At 46.2% G+C, this 22,841-nt stretch overlaps 1 protein-coding gene across 7 annotated transcripts in view; it reads right to left on the bottom strand.

Moving 5' to 3' along the window:
- Positions 1–10,078: 10,078 nt before the first annotated feature.
- GLI3 (GLI family zinc finger 3) overlaps positions 10,079–22,841 on the bottom strand; it is a 206,547-nt gene continuing 193,784 nt past the window's right edge. For all 7 annotated transcript variants that reach the window (XM_064705024.1, XM_064705029.1, XM_064705027.1 and 4 more), the window contains 3 exons: positions 21,688–21,978; positions 18,167–18,494; positions 10,079–16,981 (listed from right to left, as the gene is read on the bottom strand). In XM_064705024.1, the coding sequence (XP_064561094.1) occupies positions 14,694–16,981; positions 18,167–18,494; positions 21,688–21,978 (2,907 nt within the window). In that variant the 3' untranslated portion in view covers positions 10,079–14,693. The remainder of the gene's footprint in view (positions 16,982–18,166; positions 18,495–21,687; positions 21,979–22,841) is intronic.

Here is a 22,841-nt window from a genome sequence, read left to right as displayed (position 1 = left end):
CAAACAAATGAACATGTGTGTATGTGTATATATTTGCACCTGCACATGATGTACTTTGGAAAGACCTAGAGAGAGGGAGTCTCCAGAAGCTCATATTAGAGAATTTAGTACCTCTCCTGAACTCAGGACTTAGGCTCCTCAGTCTCAGCAAGATGCTCAAGGACAATTTGTGCTGGGACTTTTCAGAGATTGCCTTTCTTTAGCTGACAGGCAGAACTGTGAATCTGGTGCCTTTAAACCTGCCAAAGGATTTAGTATCAAGGCAGCTCCTTGCTCCGTGCTCTGATATTTCTGGGAAAGCTGGCTGGTAAGTAAGGAGAGGAATGTTCATTAAGTGCCCTCACTTGGAGTTAAAGGGCCAAGCACCCTTCTGCTCCTCCTCCTTCACCCTTCTACAAGAAGCTCACTGGGGATAAATAAAATGGTTAAAGGTGCATGCTGAGAAAATAGCCTGGTAATTGCATTGCCCCCATGGTGGAGTGGCTGCCTGGGTGAGTGCTGGTTCCTGTTCCCTCCCACCGACCACAATCCCTCTCTGGGACAAAGAGCCATCTTTGCTTCTCCTTCATTAACACACTGCCTGGGTGATTGGTGTGTTTGAGCCAAGAGGCCTGACCTGCTCTGTAGGATGGAAACAACCTGTCCCAGATCACCTTCCTCACCAGAGATGCTAATGCATGGGATGGGTTTCCCAGGGATCCTGTGTGCCTGCACCCCATGGCTCCATTGCCTATTAATAGAAGTAGAGGAAGAGATTGGAAGAGAAGAAGATCCCAGTTCTTTCCTGGCAGTGCCTAGCTCTGCTTGGGTGGAAACCTTTCCTCAGTGCAGTGCATCACCTCAACCCTTGTGCACCACATTTTCTACCTATCATCTCTACTAGCATATCTTTATTTTTTGCTTTAGAGGGCTAAGAGTCCACCCCACACAGCTGAGCCCTCTGTAGCACCCATACAATCTTTTTGCCTCACACTAAAGCTCCTACAATTTTCTCCTTCTTATATCCATTGCTTTCAGCAGTATGTATAAGAAGTTTTAAGCTTTCCTAAAGGTGATGAGGGAGAAACAGCTGAAACCATGGATTTGCCTCCTCCACCAAGAAACAGATCCAAAAATGTTTCACTGTTTCAGTCCATGGAAAAATAGAGCTGGACTGGACCCCGTGCAGCTCTGGGCTTGCAGTGCTCCAAGAGCCAAACAGGCATATAGGCACTCTAGCTTTAAGAATTGATTTCTTAAGTGAACTGTCAGCTCCCGGTGGCTGGAAAAATCTGCAAACAATTTCTAGTCACTGAACAAAGCAAATCTTTGTACTGTGCTGTAATAGTTCATTATTAAATAAAAGCTCCTTTGTTAGGCTATAAGAAATGGTGTGTACTCCGCCACTCTTGACAATGTGCCTTGGTGTGACTTTGCAATGCATATGAAATTCTCTTTCACATCCTGTGAAAAGATGACATAGTGTGTAATTTTAATTTTGGTAGGAAAAGCTCAGGGTGAAGCAAATATCACAGCACAGCTCTGGTGATTGAATTTTATTGCTGATGCATTTGATTCACAACCATGCAAGAGAACACAGAGACTGGACTTTATCTCATTTGCAAAAGGGTAAATGAGGAACATGCAAAACTGACTAGTGACAAGACTGAATGAAAACTTTAGCAGCTGCAATTCCTACAAGTTGTGTTACTTTCTGGGCTGTCTTATTGCAGTTCCAGGGTTAAATGAGTCAAAACAGGAATCAAAGGGCTTCAGTGTTTTCCCATCCAGAAAAGCAAATGTGTTTCCAGCTCCCTCTTTTCTCTCCTTCGCTCTGCACCCAGTGAGTTCCCATAATCTGCCAGTATGGGCCCCAGAGCCACAAAGCCCTGTCACCCTGCTCAGCAGCTGCTGGTGTTGCCTGCTGATGCTGCTTTGCAGCAGACCAGGCCGAGGCACGGGCATGGCAGCTGTAAACCCTTCACCTGTACCTTTTGTCAGGCTGTGACCTTTCAACCAACCCCATCGCATCATGGTTTAAGATTGTATCCCCCAAAGATTTTCTTCTCTTGCCGTATTTTGCATGGGGTTGGCAGTGCATTATCAGGGATGTAGTTTTTCTGATCCTTCCTTTCCTCTGTCACATCATCAGGGCTATGGGAAATCCCCAGAGCTGGTACTTATCTCTCAGCTGGAAGAGGCAGCAGCCAGGGCTGAAGTGGGCATTGGGCAGGCCATTTCTCAGAGCCCTGTCCACTTTTGTCTCTTGGCTGGGCTTAAATGAGGCTTTTCCAATAAGTGTCCAGCTCGGCTCAGGCTGAGGCTGCTAATTCCAGCCGTGTGGGTGATTCATATGCCATCTAATAATAGCAGCTTCTGGCCATGCCAGCACAATAGCTGACCATGGAAAACTCCACACAGCCTTGGGCTGCCAGCCCATCGGCCTTCCCAAGCCGAGCTGGCCACGGCTGGTGGTTTGTCTTTGAGGGCAGCGCTGTGCAGCTCAGCAAGAGGCTGCAAACTGGGCTGTGGGCAGTGCTGTGGGCAGTGCTGTCCTCCAGCCCTGGGCCCTCTGTCCCAGTGCCAGGGCCACCACCGGGCCAGCTCAGGAGCTGTGCAAAATGGACTGCTCCTCCTGCTGCTTTATATAAAGCAGGTGCTATTAATTACCTGCACCAGAAGCCAGCTTAGGTAGTTTGCTTTCAAGGGCAAAGCTCTGTTTGTCCTTACTTGCCATCCAAGTGCTGTTTAGAGCATATGCAAAAATCTGCTATGTGGCTGCCAAATTCATCTTGGCTGCAGAGTCACTGCTGTTCCTGCTACTGAAAGGCAGCAGGGGCTTTGATTGGGATGCCTCATTCACTTGTTTGGATGCTTCCAGGAAGGAAGGGTGATGACAGGGCAAAATGACACACATGTTCCCCAGACAGACTTCTGCATCACCTTTTTCCATGCTCCAGTGGGATTTACTCTGCCCGGTGTTTGACCATTTAAAAATGAAGGCAGGAAAGTGGTGGTGGAGGCTGGAGAGGTCTCAGTCCTAGGAACATGAGGCTGAAGCCTTGACAGGTGATGGCTCTCTGTCTTGGCTGCAGACCAAAGGCAGAGCAGGGTGGGGGCAAGAAGCTCATGGCTACCCTGAATTACAGCCCACAGTCAATTAAGGATCTCCCTTCACAGGGGACAGTGGTCCCAGCAGAGCCCATGGATGGGAGCAGCATGCCCACAGTGGGATGTCTGCAGCCAGGCTGGCACTGCAGGCTGGCCACAGAGCAGGCCAGCATCATGATTCCCACAGCATGGCAGCACTGGGCAGCCTTGGGATCATGCAGCCTTGGGAGCTCGGGTACAACGATGGTTCTTGCCCCGCTGCTTCCAGCCCTGTGAGCTGTGGCCAAGCTGTGGGAACAGTGCACATCCAGGGCAGACAGGGTGACTGCTGAATCCTCAGAGGTGAGCTCAAATGCTGGAAGGGGATTATTAGAAGCTAGAAGGCCAAAGTGTGATGGAGCCAAGGAGGTGTGTGAGACTGAGCAAGATGTGACAGCACAGTGAGCAGTACTTCAGCACAAACCAGGCACCCGGCCCCACTCCTGGGTGTGGGGCAAAGCAAACCCCTCCCCTCCTGCTCTCAAACCCTGTCGCTGCTTCCCACACAGGGGTCCTGCACCCCAGAACTTCAGAACTGGCAGCTGGCTGGGCAGGCCAAGCTGTGAGGCCATTGCTCCTTGGACACCATCACTGCCATGGCCCTGGCTCCCACAGCTGTCCCGGAGGGCCCCAACTTCCCAGCAGTCATGGGGCTGTGCTCTCACACCACCCACACAGCAGCTGGGGGATTTTCCTGGTAAGCAATTGGCTCATTGTTTCACTTTTGCCATTTGCTTGCCTTTCAGGAAGGTTTTGCTTTTATTCCTCCCCTGACCTAAGCTGGAGTTGGGGTTTTCCAGACCTGGGGTTAGGGTGGTACAGGTCAGCTCCCTGTCCCAGCTGTGCTACCTGGGGAAGGACCTGGAAGCCAGGCACCAAGGTTCAGCTTTACTTGTACCAGGGGTGATGAAGCAGTGATGGTGCTCAACTCCTGAGGGCTTCAGATGTGTTTTTTGGAGACCTCCTGTATTGCAAGAAACATGGTATGATCCCTGGAGCCAGCCCTGAGATAGTCATATGTGGCCACAGTTTTCAAGGACACCCCCAGTTTTAAACTGAGCTGGCTCCATTTTTGCAGAGTGGTGTCTCTAAAATTACTAAATTCTGTCTGTTTCCTTTGTTTTTCTTCCTGTAAATCTGATGTTTTCATTGCAGTAGACCAGCACTTATCAGCTCAAAGACTGACCAAATGCTTATGCTCAGCAAACGTAGTGCTGATTTGCAGCAGCAAATCTAAGCAATGCCACTGTCTAGGGTACACTGGGAACAGCATCTGGGGTTTTGAGGCTCTCCATTCTCAAGTTTAGCACAAGGCCAGCCAAGCATGGGATGGCTTAAGTTAGGCCAACATTGTCATAACACTCATCATCTGTGTAGGATAGGGGAAGAGAAAGCCTGACAGTCTGCAGCCTGTTCTCTTGAAGGAAAATACTTTATTTGAGAACATGCACAAAGAGAGGAGGATCCAGTTCACCAGGCTCATATTTAACTGGGTAGATCAAAGCCTGCACTATTTGCTTGAGGACTGTTGATTTTGGTTTTGACCAGCTCCTCCTCCACAATAAAAAGTCCAAGGGGATTTTGTATTCTCCTGGGCTTTCTGCTGAATGGGGTTCTTTGCACCAGAGCTTCCAAGCAAAGCTTGGCACACAAGCCTCTGAAACTATGGGAGCTGCAAAAGGCAGAGCTGACCCTGCAGCAGGCGACCTCAGCCCACAGCCCTGTTCCAAACAGAAAGCCAGGCCCTGGTGTTAGCATCAGCAGAGATGGGGGCAAGAGGATTTCCTATTACATTTTGCTGGCTGATGCTCCAGCTCTCCTTTTCTCTGCTAATGCTCCGGCTAAACTGGAGCCCGGCACTTTCCGGCTGCCCGTGCCAAGCAGAGCTCAGGTGAAGAGCAATTGAAACCCAAGACTGCAACCTAAGATGTCTCAGGGTACAAGGGTAAGCAAGAAGTGCTACAGTGGTTCAAGACTGCACTCCACAGAGCTAAGAAAGGCATTGCTGCCTCCCTGACTGTGTGGCTAAGCCTCTACACAGCTTCAAGCATTTGCTGTAATTGGGAGAAAACAGCAGCAATCTCCAAGAGACCAGCCAAGAAGAGAAAAAAATAGCATGCAGTATTTTTGGTTTTCCCCTATGCTACAGACCAGCCTTGAGAGGAGGAGGAAAAGGCAGGGGGAGGCATCCATAGCAAGGGAAGGACTGGACACAGGGCAGGTGTGGGAGCCGATGGGCAAGGTGCCACTGGGATTGCTCACGCAGTGCCAGCCTGCAGTGAGGTCACATGCTGGGCCTGGACTGGGACTCGGCACTGCCAACTTCAGAGTGACATGAGTTCCCTTAACTCCCTACAACAACAACAACTAAAATAACCAAACAAAAAACCAACCAACCACCCAAACAAACAAACAAAAAAACCCCAAAACAAAAACCAAAACAAGCGTGGCACGGTGTGTCCTATGGCATCCAAAGGAGAGCTCTTGTCAGCTGGATCAGCCCTTTCCTACTCCAAAAGTGATGTGAAGAGGAGACAGCAGCCTTGGAGCACAAACCACCCTGCTCCTCCCTGGATGGCTGCAAAAGGCAGCTTGATGTGCTCCTGCTGGAAGGGAACAAAGCCCAGTGCCCACACGTGCTGCAGCAGACTTTGCCACTGATGGCAGCCCTTTGCTTCTGCTGCTCCAGCCCCGAGCCTCTGGGGCAGCCATGGGCACCAGGACTTTACCACTGAGCTACACAGCTCTGAGGAGTCTGTGCCTCATGGCTGCTTTCACACAAGGTGTGACTTGGGGATTTTTAGCCCTCTTTTACATCTGCAAACTTCTGATGAGAGCTCAAGTTCAGCTTCTGCAGCAGGATGATGCAGACCATTTTTTCTTCTTTGAAGCTCCCTCCAAAAAGCCATATTTAAACAATGCCATGCCATGGGGTCCCACAGACAAAGTTGAAGGAGTTTACTAAAAACAGCTGACTGGAGGCTGAGGTGGTCAGCGATGACAGGGATGAGATATATCTGCCCGTTCCCAGCAAGAACCTTCCAGATAAATAAATTTGCCAGTGAAAACATTGCCCCGATTCCTTGGCACTGTGGGATGTGCTGTAGGACTTCAAAACAAAACTGCCTCAAGGCAAAATAGGAAAAGTGAACTTTTCCTATGTCTTGGAAGGGCTGGCTGTTCATATAATGGAAACGGGAAGTCTTCAAGCAGCAAAGGTGCAGCAGGATCCATGCTCAGGATGGGGAAGCACATATTTCTCATGGCTCTCCCTCAGAGAATGCTGCCTGGAGCCACAACCCTTTTTCTACCCAGCTCTATAGGTGCCTCTGCTTTGGGATTTTTCACTAAGCGTTGCTATAGGAACTTAATTGCTTCTGTTCATCCAGGTCTGAGCAGCTCCCTGCTCCCACTCCTCCTCTCCCAGGGCTGGCAGCATCGGGGCTCTGAGGACAGCGGAGGATGCTCAGGTACAGCAGGAGTGGGGTCGTTCAGCTCAGCTAATTAGCGCTACTATTTCTGTCTCTGGCCTTTTCTCCGTTTGTATCCATCTGGGGCTCTTTCAGTCATTATAGAGCTTTCCACCCTCTTGTTTTTTTCCTCTCTCCTCTGTCTTCCAGATTTTTGCCACTGTTTCATGTTGCCGTCCAAGTTATTTGTCTCTTCTCTCTTGCTCCGGTCGTGGGAACATTAGTAATGTTTTTCTGCAGAGCAGGGTGGCTCAGAGACCGCCTTGCAGGCCTGACAGCCATCCTAGTGCTGCAGGCAAAGGCTGGAGCAGCTCAGGCAGCCGATGGGGAACGATCCTGTTTGTGGTTCATCACCATCTGATCTCCCCACAGCCTCTCGCTCCCACCTGGGCCCAACCGTGCGCGGCCGTGTGTCCGCAGCAGTCCGTCTGTCTGCTCCCCCTCTCCTGCCGCAGCCACCCCGCGTGTGGGGCGAGGGGAAGCATGACTCACCCGGGCCTCCCACCCATGAGTAACAGTGTTGTTGGTCTATCACGTCTCAGCCAGCTGGGGCAGCTCGGAGGGAGGGCGGCTGCTTCCTTGGCAAGGCATGAAATAGGTCAGTCCGTCCCCAGAACACGGGGAAAGCAGGGGACAGAATGGGAGGCATGGCAGCAATGAGCAGCCTCACATCAGAGGCAGGAGCAGCACCCCATGGTGGGGAGGGCAGGCAAGGAGGTACACAGACATGGGCTGCGGGGATTCCTGTTAAACACTGTCAGTTCTTCCTTCTTCCTTGCCCAAACCTGCTCCTTTTTTTCCTGGGAGAGTCCAAAGCCAGTGAGGGAAGACGGGCAGAGATGGTGGGAACACAAAGCAGTTATGTGCTTCTCGGGGTGGAAAGAGGCCCAGGTTATTAAATAGCAGGCAATTTTAACATGAGTTATTAATACTAGTTGTTTGTACTGGGAAGTGGTGCCTAGGGGCTCCCATTGCACTAATCATGTAACAAAGCCGTGTTCCTAACACAAATAGCTTGTATTTCAGCCTGAAGAGAACAAGTCGTCTCTTTCCCATTACCCTCTCTTTGAAAAAGCAGCTTGAAGATTACACAGTCAAGCCCACAAAAGCTGGGAAAGGAAAAATATTACACTGGACTGCCCTACAGTGCCATCGCTTACACCCAGCCAGCCCAGTAACTCCATCAGCACTGTGGGCCTGGGTACACTGTCTGCCTTGCCCTGCTTCATCCCCGACCAAGGCAGGCCACCTCTTAACATGACTGGTCATTTTTGGGTTGTCCATCTTTGGGTTTGAGTGTCGTAATGTCATGCTACCTGTTTAGGGTACTGGGGGGCTGTAGGGAGTTTTCTACTCCCTTGCAGATTAATGCTGTATATCTCTTATGTTTTTTCAGGCTTTGCAAACTGCAGTTTTCTCTTGGGTACATGCCCTTCTGAAGTAAGAAACTAATTTAATGAATTAAATTTATTAATTTACAGCCTTGGCACTAAAGCAGAGACTAAAGGTCAACAGCATCTGCTGATTTTGGATGGTACAAGCCACGACTGCCCTGCTATTTTTTGTTTTCCTGGGAACTTGGCATTATACTGAGCTTTACCACATGGCAACACAGGTCCTCCTGTCTCTGGCTGCAGCTTTGCACATGCAGCATTCCATCAGCCCAATCCCAGGTCAGGCTGGAGGACAGGAATGTGACCTGGAGTCCCAGCCCTTCACTGCCCAGCTCTGGACATGCTATAACCTTGATGCCTGACCTCGCACTGCATGGCAGCACACAGCAAATAACCAACGTGCTGAACAGGGCAGGGGGCCCATTGGCATCTCCTGCCCTCTTGACATTCATCCTGAAGTCGATCCAGCTGGTGGAGGAGATCCAGCTGGAAGATGGGCATGGAGGAGTTGGTTAAAGGTGAAGGTAGGGGTGCAAATTTCATGACAGGGAGGGGCTGTCAGTCCAGCTGTGTGGGCTCCCTTATGGCAGCAGGCGTGCAATGCTGACCACATTGTTTGGCACAATGCTCTTGCACGCGTGCGTGTGTGCAGGACTTGACTGCATTGGTGTGTAAGAAGTGGGAGTTCCTCACCTCCCACTACCTGCAGGCAGCTGGTAAGGCTCAGAAATGCCTCTGTTGGTTCTGAGCCCCTGACAGCCATCATCTGTTGTCAGCATGGATCCTGCTGCTGACTCCCCAGTCCCCACAGGCCTGCTCCTTTCTCTGCTGGCCCATCGTGTCTTTGTCTGAGGCTTGTTCCATCCCTGCTGCTGACCTTCTATGATCCAAGTTGTGGGGAAGCCATGTCACACACACCCATCCCCCAACGTGAGCTGATGCCGAAGCACTGCCAGTCTCTGGGAGAATTTTGGATTGCAGCACATAAGCTAAGGCACCATGGCCACCATCAACCTCCCTTTCAAACTGCAGGGTCTGCCTCACCCCTACCACGCCACTCCCAGGGCTCTCCTGCCTCACTGGCTTTTCACCTAGGCACGTTTTAGGCTTTAGCTCTCCATTCTGCCCTTTGTCCCTCCTAAACCTAAGTCCTGTGCCAAATGACAAAAACTTAATAATGGTGAACAACAAACCGCAACAAAACAGGACACACACACACAAAAACAAAACAAAACAAAAAAAAAACTTTAAATGAGCAAATAACAATGCAAATTTATCTCCCACCACCTGGGAAATGGCTCACTTATTTTGGCTGAGGAAGGACTAAGGCAGAAGCTGAGCACTGACAGCTAACAGAGTGCTCTGGGTCTTGCCAAGGTGCCAGCAATGGAAAGAAAAGGCTTTGAAATTAGAACAGATCAGACACCTTAAGACCAAGCAGTGCTGCAACATTTTCTATACCGTTTGCCACCACTAACTTGACATCATCCATAGCAACTGTACTCAACAGGAGCATTCATTGAACATGTCCAGCTTTGAAGATAACTGTCTTTGCAGATCACGCTGTAACCCACCTGAGTGGACATCTACAGATTAACCCAGCCAGGGGAACTTTCCTTCCTCCCTCCCTCTCTCCCTCCCATGCTTCTTCATGGGTGGGCAAGGCATTGTGAGACACCCTTGGCAAGCAAGGGATGGAAAAACAGCCCCCACAGGACAGCCCAGAGTTCAGCACAGCTTGGCTTTGGCCTCTGAACTGCTGACTGCTCCAGCAGCAGTTAACCAGGTCAGTCTCTCTCCTCCCTTCAAACACTTCATCGGTGTGATACTGCATTTTCTTTTGTTTTTCCACCCAACAGTCGTCAGCCATCTTTTTTTAGCAAGGAGGTAAACACCCTGTTTTGTTTTCCCATCTGTATTTAAACTGTGAATGGAGTGAAGCAACAGGCTGGGAAGCAGAAAGAGGCTGGTAAGCAGCTCTGAGTGGAAGCGATACAAGCACTGATTGCAACCAGGCTTTTCAGATGTATGAAAAAAAAAACTGCCTCCCCCAAGGAGATATTTCAGAAGCTGAAAGCTAAGAACTTAAGTACAAAGGCTTTTGTTTTTATTGACATTGTAAGAAACATTTTTTTCTTTGTTACAAAAAAGCTAAGTGGTTCTGAAAGCAGAAGTACAGTTCATATGTACACAGTGCTACAGACCCTTCAGATCAACCTAAGGCTTGAGAAACATCAGATCATAACTGCAGGTTTATCAAATGAAGACCACTAAGGTCTGTTACAACTGAATACTATTCCTACCGTACATAAATGTATTTACACATTCTCTTTTTTTTTTTTTTTTAAGGATTACAAGCTTTATAAAAAAAAATTTAAAAAATTTTTAAAAAAGCAACACTTTTTTTATCTTACACATCTGCAGGACTGACAACAGTAACTGTTCCATAGGAGACATTCCACCAATCCAAGGACAATAACACATGAATACCAGAGGTTTACAAGATGTTTTGGACACTATTAACAGTGGTATGTGCTATTAGCTAAATGGCAAGTACAGCCTCATCAGGAAAATTTGGCAACACATCCTGGTCCCTCTCTTTCACAGGGTCAACACAAGATAAGGCACATACATTGTGGGAATATAAACACTGCTGTCCAGGAGGACAAGCCATGGAGGGACAGGCCTGGGCGAGCTGACCAGCCATCCCACTGAGGAGGGGGGAATCCGTGATGGGAAGTCAGCAGCCAGCCAGCACCTTAATGCACGTACCACGTGGGGCCATTCCCCAAGGAGAGAATAACATCACCTGCCACGTGTGGATGTGTGGGACCATTTCACTCCCACGTGGAAGCCCACTGACTTTCCTGCAAACACACCTTTCCGTCACCTGCACGTGGCTGACCGATAAACTCTTCACTGGCAACTTCCACTTTGTGAAAAGCGAAACTGTCTGGGGAAACACACACACTTCAGGCAGGCTGAGTGTTACTGGTGTGCCCAAGGCCGACAGAGATGCATATGGAAGACCCTCACAGAGCCATTACAAGAAATTGTAATTTAGACCTATGCTTCAATGCTCTAACAATAGAACATTCATTATATTTTGTGCATTTTCCTGTACTCTTGGGTGAGCAGTGGGTTTCCAACAGCTATGCAAAAATCAACTGATGTGCCACATACACAAAACCAACTCTGTAACTGGAAGAGTAGAGGGGTGCTAGTAACTCATCCCACCAGTGTAGATGGGACTTTCCCCAGACTGCCACATGTTGAGAAGGAGGCTGACAAGTGAAAGCTGGTGTCCAGTGTAACAGTGCCATGCTCAGGGAGACCAGTCTACCTTATCAAAACAGAACCAAGACCCAAGATAGCTGGGCTGTGATGTATTGCTACCCTCACAGGTACCAAAACCAGGCTCTTTAGTGTAAAACAGAAAAGTGTGAGAAAACACTAAAAGCTGAAGTGATACATGAACAGAAGTGGCACATACACTTAATGGTGAAAATGATAAATCCTTTGCACAAACTCCCCAAGGACACAGTGGAGTCTCTGATTCTTCAGCTTTGCCAAATCAAATGGGATGCCTTTCTTGAGCATGTGGTTTCTGCCAAGACACACTGTTGGCCCAAGACAAGGCTAAGTGAGTGACAAAGGTTTGTCAAATCCAGGAAGGCAAACTGGCTACTCAAACAGTGCCTTTTAGCCTGGAGCAATATGAATGGCTCCTTCTAAGCTCTGATGGATCACATCTGTTAATAGCTTCCCAGCATCAATTGCACCAGCAGATACAATTATGAACTGGAAAATTGAGTTTAAAAAATAGTTGGGGATGTTTGGGGGTTTTTTAATGTATTGGTTCCATTACAATAAAAGACTTCTCTCCCAAGCCACCTACTCCCAGGCTGGTCATAAGTCTCCCTGTTGAAATTGTTTATAAACATGTAATTGATAGCTCTAATAAACAGCCAGGATTGGTTACTGAGAGCTATCTGAAACACATCCAGCACAGCCTTCCCTCATGCCTATAGTGCTGCTTCTCTGCAGGGCTGTGGGCTGTATCCCAGCACTGCAATGCACAGCACGGCCCTTGGAACATCCCTTCCCCTGCCCAGAGGGATGCATCCCTTCTTGTCCCAGCAGCACAGCAGCGACAATGGCTGCGTAGAGGCAGCAGGTCTCTGCAGGCCCTTTGGGCAGCAGGGAGCAGCTTCCTCCCACTGGCACAGCAATGCAGTCACTGGCCATGGTGAGCTGTGCCCAGCTGCCTGGCAGCCCAAGGAGCATGGCAGGCAGGCTGTGATAGCTGGGCAGGGCAGGGAAGCTGGGAGGGGAAGTGTCAAAGGGAAGAGTGCAGGATGAGTGAATATGTGTGCATGGGACAGGGTAAGAAAGAAATGCTGGCTAAACATAACAAGAAAGACAAGAACTAGGTAATGATAAAAGGTGTAGGACATTTACATTTGTCTTGATTTCTGACATTCCAGCTCACAGTGCAAATCTCTTGGTGCATGCTGTGATAAATTCAAATACAGCCCTTGCACCAAATTCCTCTGATGTTTTCCTACTGATTTATACATTCATGCTCTGATTCCAACAGCTGTTAACAGATAAATGTTATCTGACAGCTTCACTGAGATTCAATTCCTCCACATTTTCTCAAATGCCATGTCCTGAATCAGCTGGTATTTCACCTTTTCTCTTACAGTTGGTTCTCGAGCCTACAGAAGTCACCTTCTGATTTTGACTGGGCTAAAGTTTGTCTGTATTTCAAAACTGACTACGCTCCCTCATCTTGCTGTGTGTCTACTATAACATCAGCTCCTCACAGACATCAAACCCATGACTGTAGGTGCCTGCACAATCTACATCCCATAGTAGGACTTCGCTATTGGGATTTAACTGAGAAGTCTTCGAGGGTTGGAACTCCATACAGCTTCTAGGAGTGGGTGAGTTTAAACCATGATTGTTCCCCACAGCAGGCTGTTCACTCAGGAGCACTGTGTACTCATGGGTGCAGACATGGAGCCCAGCAGAGCCAAAAACAAGCCAGTGCTCACAGAGAAAATGCCATTCACCTCTACCAGTGAGTGGCTTAATGATCACAGTGCATTGCTTTCAATTTTCTGCCAGTGTGACTGACCCTGGGCATTGACCCACTGGTTTGCTTGGAAATTAACTGCACATGGTGTCACCAAGAGAGAGAGAAAGAAGCTGGGTTGGTCTTTCAGAGCTTTGATTAGTTGCCAGACAACTCAGTTGGTTAGAGCATGGTGCTAATAGCATCAAAGTTGTGGGTTTGATCCTCATACAGGCCATTCACTGAAGAGTTGGATCTGATAATAATTCCAGATCAGAATAGTCTGTGATCTGTGAATACTTGCTGTTCCCCTTGCTTCTTTGCTATTTTTAATGGCAGTTTTAATTTAATTTTGTAAAGCCTGGACACAGTGGAAAAACATTTAAGATTATCAGATTGCTTGCAACTGCTTTGAATTATTTGGCTAGTCTGAGAACTGGGCCAGCCATTCATTTTCTACTTCTTTTACATGACTTGCTCATGATGCTTTTGAAGCTCTATGTATCCATGGAGCTGTCTGGGCTACAGGGGACATACACACAGTTCTTCCAGCAAATAAGAACCAGTGGCTCAGCAAGTTACACCTCAACAATTTGCATTAAAAAAAAAAAAAAAAAAGGAATTCCCCAGTGTGAAATACTGCAATTTTGTTATTTCATTGTATGAAATACTTCCTAAGACCCTGACTGTACCTCCACAAATGTGATATGCAATGAGAAGACTGTAGACTACCCAAGTCACTATACGCACCCATAATTTTGCTATTCAGTCATTTAAAAAAGAAGGCTGAACACTAGAATACCAAATTCTGCAAAAGATGAGAGCTAGACTACGAACAGCTTTCTGGTCCTCTCCTTCCTCTGAAATAGGCTGAACATGACACAATCTCAGAATTGTTATTCAAGGCAGTGACAGGTATCTCTGTGTGGGTTTACAAAAACCATAAGCTTCTGCTAGACATCAAAGGGCTGATGATTTTTACATTTCTTATCTGCTTGAACCTCCCAACTTTTTGTGCTCCGTGTCTCTGAAACTGCAGCCCAGGAGTAGCATGGCAGTGCATTTCTAAGCTGGTTTTCCACCTCAGTGTGATGGGTCCAGTGCATCCAGAGAGGATTTCATCACTGTATGCTCACTTCACATTGTGCCTGGTTATAGGTTCAAGAGGAAAAGTTGCAACAGTTTTACAAGGTCTGGATTCATTTGAGTAACAGAAAATTGTCATTTCATCAGGCCTTTCTTTACAAAAAAAAACCCCAAAGCAAAACAAAAGAAAGAAAACCCCACAACATGCACTTCACACGTTTACATTGGTTTACAGGTAAAAAACAAATGAAAAATAAAAGAAGCATACAGACATTTGAAAAGGGCACAAGAGAGAGAGAGAAAAGAGAGAAAGGGAGGGAATGGGCGTAGCAATACTGATTCAAAACTGAAATGGAAGACAGTTTCTCCCTAGAACACTTTAGGGTTTTCAGAGTCCTTATTCCATAAAAGGAATATACTTGAAACACATCCCATTTAGGTGAGATGAGATTGCTAAAATACATACACAACTAAAAAATATGAGTCTTTTTTTTTCCCATCTGTTATCTCCTAAGTGTTTTTTGTTTTTTATGTCTATTGCATAACAGCAAGAAACTTGCTTTCTTCTGCAAGTGAGGTCAACAAAGAGCTCATGTCCCCAATAGCCATGTTGGTTGTGCTTACAGGCATAGCTGGGAATGTAAGAGATGTTTGCGGAGTGGTGAGGCGTGAGGAATTGCGGGAGACATTTTGAATGATACTTGGGCTCAGGGCTCCCGAAATCAAGCTGACATGGTCCCCATCATCTATGATAGCATCAAAATCTATCTGCACACCCTCTAGACTGTTGTTGTCAATGCTGTCAACTGTGCTTGACACTTGGTTAGCCCCCGGGGAAAGAAGTTCAGATGAGTTTTCAGTTGCAGTCCCCTGCAGCAGGCAGCTGGCTTCTGAACCAAAGAAAGAACCTGTTTTCATAGCTTGGTGGCTAAAGCCCATGGTTTGGTCATACAACTGACCAGAGTAATTCTGCATGTTGGAGCAGAACTGCTGTGATTGACCTTGCATTTCCATCTTGATGGTGTTTACCCTGTATGTCTGGTTGCCATCACCTACGTGTCTTTGCTGTTGGGACAGGTTGTTTCTCAACATGTTTTGCCGTCTGTTGCTGCTGTAATTCAAGCATGATTGGTAACTTTTGGCCACTGACAAACCTGAAGGCTGGCTACCAATGGTGTGAGACACCAGTGGACAGCTCTGTGGCCCTTGATACAGGCTGCCTTGTGAGGTAGGACTAACCTGCCCTAGCATCATTTGACCAGATTGACTGACTCCCTGGTAACGAACACCTTCTCCGACTGGCTGGCTTTGCAAATATTCCTGTTCCATCATATTCCTGTCCTGTATCCCATTTGCCATACTGGTGGTTTGATCGCTGGATGCCAGGGGATGGCTGAAATTTTGCTGGTTCCCATTCACTGGCATGTTGCTGATTCTCAGCTTCTGCCCTTGCACTGCCATGCCACAGGAATTGTCTGTCACACCAGACATCATTGCTTGCCTGCCCATGCTTTCGCTGTAAGGCTTGTTGGACTGCACGCTGAAAGAATTCCCAGCTCCGCTGCCAAGAGTCATATTTTGCTGTAAACTGTAGGAAGTGTTGTTCTCCATCAGGTTCCCATAGCCATTCTGCTGGGCCATGTTGCTTCTCTCCAGGTTCTGCTGCTGAACCATCATGTTGTTATGCAGTCTGAAGGCCCGAGCCTGCTGCACTGCTGACCGCTGACCACATTTCAGCTTTGAAGGAGACAAGTCAGAACTTCCTGAGCTTACTTCATTCCACTGGATGGGCAAGTCGCTCTTATTTGCCTCGGGACCTGCCTGCTGACTGCTTGGTGGAGGGGCTTGGTCAAAGTTGCTGGAATTGTTTCCTGAAACTGAGCTGTGATGCATTTTGTTGCTGTCTAGGACATTGTTCAACAAATGGTCGTACATGCCCTGGTTCTGGGAGTTCAGATACTGGACCACGTCATCTGGCAGGAGATCCTCATCGTTCAGACTGCTACCTGCTTCCATTGTAGCAGCCTCCAGGGCGACGTTCTCGCTGATGCTCGGAGGACACGGGGAGCTGAAGCCGCGGAAGACGCCACCCTCAGAACGGGTGTAGTTCTGAAGAACAAGGTTGCGCTTTTCCATGGATGGAGGCAAAGCAGAAGTGTTAAAGCTATTAAGACTGTTGAAACGCTGGACCCTCGGGCCAGAGAGGTTGTCGGAGGCCATTCTGACTGGATCACTGGCTCTCCTTGTCCCATTTCCTAAAGCTTCGTGAGACAGAAAATGCCTCCTGCTGTAACCATTTGCCCCACCATCACTACATCTTCGAGGGACATTCACTGGAGGCAGTGGAGATACTCCAGACTCCCTGCAATCACCCAAGAGTGCCATCCTTGTCTTGAGGCTCATCCTCTCCATGTTAGGCAGTGGAGTCGGTGGGGGTCCACCAGTAGCTGCTGCATATTTAGCTTTCAGCCTGTATTGCTGGGCTGGGGTGAGGCTGAGAAGACTTGGCAGGTCGTCACACTGGCTCGCTTCACTGGAGCGCCGGGAGGCATCCGTTGAGATGGGGTCGTAGGAGTCTGCAACGCTCATGTTCTGCGGTCTTCCCTCCGCCTGGGAGGCATCGCTGGACCTCCGGCTGGAGAAGCAAGGTGAGATTCCAGAGGACCTGCGGCTGCTCAGGTAGGCTGAACTGATTGTGCTAGTATTGCTGTCCCTCCTGTTCAGCATGTTCAACACAGTGATGTCCGTACTTGAGAGTTCATTCCTGTTTGGCAGAATAGTCATGGATCCTCCGACACTGCAGCTGCTGTTCGACTGGGTACCTGCGGGTAAAATTCACAGTTAAACTAAGAGGTATTATCCAGAAACTGGTGAGAAAACACACAGTAAAGATGTAAGTGGAGTATAGAGGAAGAACATCATCACAGCCAATTACAGCAGGGCTCTTTCTTGCAAGAAGTAGGGATAAAAACTGTGTCCTTAGGTTAAAAGCTAATTCGGAGACTCAAGGGTAACATTTCAGTGTGAATCCCAGCAGAAAATTTATAGCCCATAGCCACAAACTGTCATCAGCTGGTGCAGTACTCCAGCCTGCAGTGCAGCTATGCTGGCTGATGTGCCAGGAGGACACATTCGTAAGGGAGCTTTTTATAGGCAAAATATAATTGAACAGGCATTTGCATGGAATGGCAAAATATACAAATTGGAGGCTATTCAAGGTCATTTCTAATACTTCTTGAAATATTCTTGAAATAACTCCTAACAACTGCAAAACATCTTTGCTGGTTTCCGTGTTTTGTTTTGTTTTGGTTTTAAGTAAACAGGATACATTTCTTAATTTTACATAGTTTCTTTTGATTGAATGGGTCTCAGAAAACCTGGGCTGTCACTGCTGGGTGGAGCCCAGAAACCTACAGGCATGCTGTAGGCAAAGTAGGGGCAGCAGCAACGTCTATTTTGGTGATGAGCAGCTCTTTGGAGGAAAATAACCGGGGATCTTCAGAGTTCAACCTTGCCTTGCTCCCATTCATGGATATCTGCCCTCTGCAGCAGTAGCACCTGTACCTATGATTTCTTCTATGTGTAGGAACAAGTTATTTAAAGGGAAGCCCACCAAATCTCTGCAAAGGCTGCCTTGCAAAGGCTCAACAGAAAGACTTCCATACAGTAAACTAACAGGTATTTATTTCTTCTACCTTGTCTCAAAACAGGACAGAATTATGGTGATCTTGGGTCAGAACCTCTACCTGTAGGGAATATTTAAAATGTGATTCATGGCTCCCTCACGGGCTCCTGTTCTGTATGACACAGGACTATCAGACATCTAAGAGGGTGTGGGTAGAAGAACTTACAATGAGGGAACAAACAGAAAGTGATCAATTTACAAACCATTTCACAGCTGCTGAGTTTCCTGAGCTGTGCAACTCCTGCAAGAGTTGCAAGATTGAGCTAGCAAGCAACAAGATTAAGGACAAAAAGCGTTATCACTCCTCTTATGTGTATCTCACCATTTCCTATGAGAGGCGGCAAGGTTGGGGCTTTGGAAGGTGGAACGGGGTTCAGTCTTGGAAGCATTCCATTAACTTGTTTCAACCTTTCTAATTTCACTTGCTCCATCCATTTGGTCCCTGTCATGTTCCTCCTGGCCTGTAAGCCAAGTGCTGTGGTGGCTGTGGAAATGGTAGAGTCCATGATTGGGGTTTCATCGATGACACTGAGGTCTCCTACACTACCACCACCGGTCAGAGAAAGCTCGATCCCATTGTTGGAATAGTTGCTGATGGGGGACTGTTCGCTGCTGCATGTAGACTGACCACCAGGGCTTGGCTGAGATGTCTGTTGGAGGGAAGTCAGAGACAAAAGAGTGTGAGAATTAAGCAAACAATGTTAACCAGAACGTCTGTGCTAAGCGGAGCCAAAGATACAGGTATAGAGAAGTTCAGCCTTAAATGGTAACAGTGATTGTTCTTAAGGAGGCTTCCTAGATATTGGCTTCAACTGCAGTGAAGGGCATTGTAAAACACAAGACTAAAATTGCCTTTCACATGTTGCTGATGGTATACAATGTATCTCCATTAGACATTTATCTGAGTTATTCCCAGAGTTACTTCTATCACTTCAAGCCATTTGTGAGCACATATGGATGGATACCCTACATTGCTTATGAGCTGTTCCCAACTGAAGCTGCAGCTCAAAAAACCAAACCAGAATTCAGCCATGTTACAAAGTATTAGTTTACACTGCTAGGCTTGCAAACAAACAAACAAACAAACAAGACTCCAACAACACTGGAATTTGGGTTTTTTTAATTAGACTTGTGGCTAAAGAATGTAAGCATTTTCCAGGCTTAAGGCTCATTGTTACAAGCAGTGGTTGGCCTGAAATGTTGGCATGTAATAAAACAAGGACAAAGCATTAGTGCAAAAAATACTGTATCATATTATCAGCATCCTGTGACCCTGGGAGCACTCAGGTCTAACTTATACCTCCCCTTATACCTAACTTATACCACCTCTGCCCTGAATCAAGAAGGTGATGATCTACTAAATCAAATCCTTTGTTTCATCAGAATTTAAGATTTTAAGTGCAAGAATTTAAGTAGACAATACAGACTGCTAATCTGCAGGGATATAAACATGCCACAATAACATCTTCTTTCTTAACAGGGAGTGTTCCCTGCTGCTCTAGCAGAACTCTTGCTGTGTGGAAACACAGGCTTGATTTACTTTTCAGACTTTTTATAAAGTTCTTTCAAAAGAATGGGAAAACGAACAAACTGACAGACAAAACAGAGGACGACAGACAGAAGTCTCTGGACTTAATATCTCACTGTAAAGTTCTATCAGTGTGATCACAAATCAGTGGGGCATGCAGTATCATTTTGCACACAAGAACAGTTTCATGTAAGTGTTTGACTTTAAGGGTTTCTGATGTGGTTTTATTTTGGGGTTTTTTTTTCTGCCACTCTGTGATCTTTATGTACATTTTACTGAAAAATGCTGTCTAGAATTTCTGAAGTGCCAGAGATGACTCTCACTTTAAACATCAATGAATGAAGGCACAGATTCATGGCACTACTGTAGTTTCCTATGCCCCTAAGGAGTCAATTTGAGATTCAATAACTATTTTATTATTTCTAACTTGAATGATGATACTTAGAATTTATGAGGCCACACTGAGCAAGCTCATTTCCAAATCCTGGCCATAGCAGATTTGGTGACAAGAATAGAAATAACAGTTATTATACAGAAGAAAGTTTGTACTTCTGGACAATAGCTCCATGCCATATGGAAGAAGTGATCAGAAGCCTGTTCTTGTAGCACATGTCAAGATCACAGTGAGGTAGGGTACAGAAATAAGAACTGTATTATGCAGGACATATTTTTCTAGATGTGGAATACAGAAAAAAAATGGATATCTCATCTAGAGGGGAAAGTACAAAGACATTTCTGAAGATATTTCACCAATATAAGCCAGATTTTTCACATGTCAACTGTTGCAAAATGTTCACAACACATAGCAACTGGGAATGTGCTTGATGGATTGCACATTACTAAATAAAGGAATGACTGAACAACAGGCAGAAGACCAAAATAAAAACATATATAATGTTGCAATAAGAAAAATAGCAGAAAAGTTAAAATGCCCTCACCTTATTACCCACTGTCCTTAGGAAGTTAGAATAAGACATTTAAGAGCATTAGACAGAAAAGACATTGGATTAGTTGAAAACCGGAAAATATACCTTAATTCATACATGCAGTGAAAAGCAAGAAACACAGAATTATTTTTAAAATATAATTTTCAGTGAGAAATATTTAATACTATGTAAGTTACAGGCATTAGTACCCCTCTTCCACAAATTTTCCTGTTAAAACTGTGTTAAACATGCCTCAATAACACTACACGTTTACCTAGCAAAGCAAAAGAGATTTTGCTCCTTTGTAAATAAGGTAGTTATCATCAAAGATGGCAGAGGACCTTCTTTTAGACTCCAGTAAGAGTTTACTCTGAGCCCTTAAAAGGTTTTGAATTGAGTATTAATACTGAACAATTTGAGCATAAGCCTTAGGCACAACATAGCAGTAACTCATACTTCAGTGAATAATCACTTCGAATTGCAGCATGATTAACAGTATGAGCAGAATTTGGAGGGCTCATATTTGTAATCCCCAAGGGCTGAATACAGATGAATCATAGACCCAGATGGGGAAGAGGATGGAGTGGCTGCCTTTGAATTAACCCTTGTGAAGAGGGCAGATGGCATATGAAATTCAGGCAAATGAAAGAACTTGTGTATTTAAGATAGCATCTCAAAAAATAGAATACAATCCTTTTAACAGTTTAATGCAATATGTTAAGGTAAACTACAAAAAAGACCAGCAGACTGTCAATTCTACTTGATTTAGTTACGCTTGGACTAAGTTAACTTGAGTAAGTATCAGATAAACATAAGAGGTCACATCACAACAGAGATATTATTAAAAGATGCCCATCTGCTGTTTAAGAAAGTCAATTTGTCCTGTTTCAGTTTGCTAGATGACCCAAAAGCCTCAAGCCCTTAAAATTTGATTGCTTTCCCAGGTTCTCCAAAAATTATCATCATCAATATCATCAATTTAGTCATTTGGACTTGTGGTTTGGTTTGGTTTTTTTCTTATTCTGGCTTTCAGTCTGCAAGATTCAGATTTGTCTTTCTTCTAGAAACAGAAGAGTGGAAAAAACTCTTCTTTTTTTTTTTTAATGAAAACTCTGATTTTCTCATACTATGCTTATTCCAGAAGATGGAGCTTTTAATGAGAAACAATTATTGTGGCAGTTGCCAGCACTGCACTTATTCTATATTGCACAGACGATTTGTAATCTTTTTATTTGCTACTTCTTAGGCTTTAAAAACATTTTACAATGTAAACACAGAAGACGACCTCAAAAAACCAAACCTTGTGAGCAAGAGTTTACAGACTTGAGCATTTCATTAAGGGGTTGTGGGAAGAAGAGGACAAAGGGAGTGGCACGGTGTATTGCATACCATTGGTTTTTCTGACTTGACGGCTTTCACTTGGAGGCATTCTTCCCGCTTTGAGGTAGTGTTGCTGAGGTCCTTCTGCTCACCAACTGCACCCTGAGTCTGATGGCCTGGTGACCGGGTCTGAGAGTGGCTGCCTGGGTCCCTGGGTGGCGGAGGCCTTGGGTGGATGTCTCCCCGCTGCTTCTTGGTGACGTGCGCCTCCGGGCCGTGCACGGTCTTCACGTGCTTCCGCAGGGAGCTGGGGTCTGTGTAGCGCTTCGTGCAGCCCGGGATCTTGCACACATATGGTTTCTGACAAGACACAAAACACACCCATATCAGGTTTTATTCCATGTGGAACCCCTGAAGAACTCCTTGGAGCACAGCTGCTGTCACAGTTATATGCTTTTGCAGTGAATTTGTTACCTAATTTATGGTCTCTACAAATGAATCATAGAATGGTTTGGGTTGGAAGGGACCTTAAAGATTATCCCAATATGGGCAGGGAACCCTTGGTCAAAGCCACATTCAAACCTGGCCTTGAATACTTCCAGGGATGGGGCATCCACAGCTTCCCTGGGAAACCTCTACCAGTGCATCATTACCCTCACACTAACCAGTTTCTTCCTTATAACTAATCTAAATCGACCCTCTTCCAGCTTAAAGCCATCACCCCTTGTCCTATCAAATTGTGACTGCACCTAGTTAAAACCATCAGTTCCCCTTGGCTCAGAAGGTAGCAATTAGTGCTGCACAGATGATTGAGGGCAGAGTCCCTCATGGATACCAACTGGCACAGCTTTCAATTACCTTAGCAGAAGGTAACTCAGCTATGCCAATTTATGAAGACTGCTTCGATTTTCAGCCCTGTCCCTTGCCCTCAGCAGTTTGATAGCATTTCCAGTATGCCTAGTACCTACTACTAGACACTGAGAGAAACACCCCCCTTCAAAAGATGCTGGGCCTTTTGTTCAGGCAGAATTAAGTGAGGAAGCATTTTTTTTCTGGCTCCTTCAGATCACCAGTACGATGTCAAAGCATCAGATACAGTGCCATGAACATTTTCATGTTGTAGCAATATATGCACTAGTACTGTTATTACTGCTACTAGCATCACTCACTAAAAGCATCACACTTTTACAAACCACTTTCTTTATCTGTGGATTTCTATAGTT

This window comes from Zonotrichia leucophrys, chromosome 2, assembly GCF_028769735.1.
Source record: "Zonotrichia leucophrys gambelii isolate GWCS_2022_RI chromosome 2, RI_Zleu_2.0, whole genome shotgun sequence".
In the NCBI taxonomy this organism is placed as follows: domain Eukaryota; kingdom Metazoa; phylum Chordata; class Aves; order Passeriformes; family Passerellidae; genus Zonotrichia; species Zonotrichia leucophrys.
Note: the sequence above shows the minus strand (reverse complement) of the source record. Positions and strands in the feature narration are given on the sequence as shown.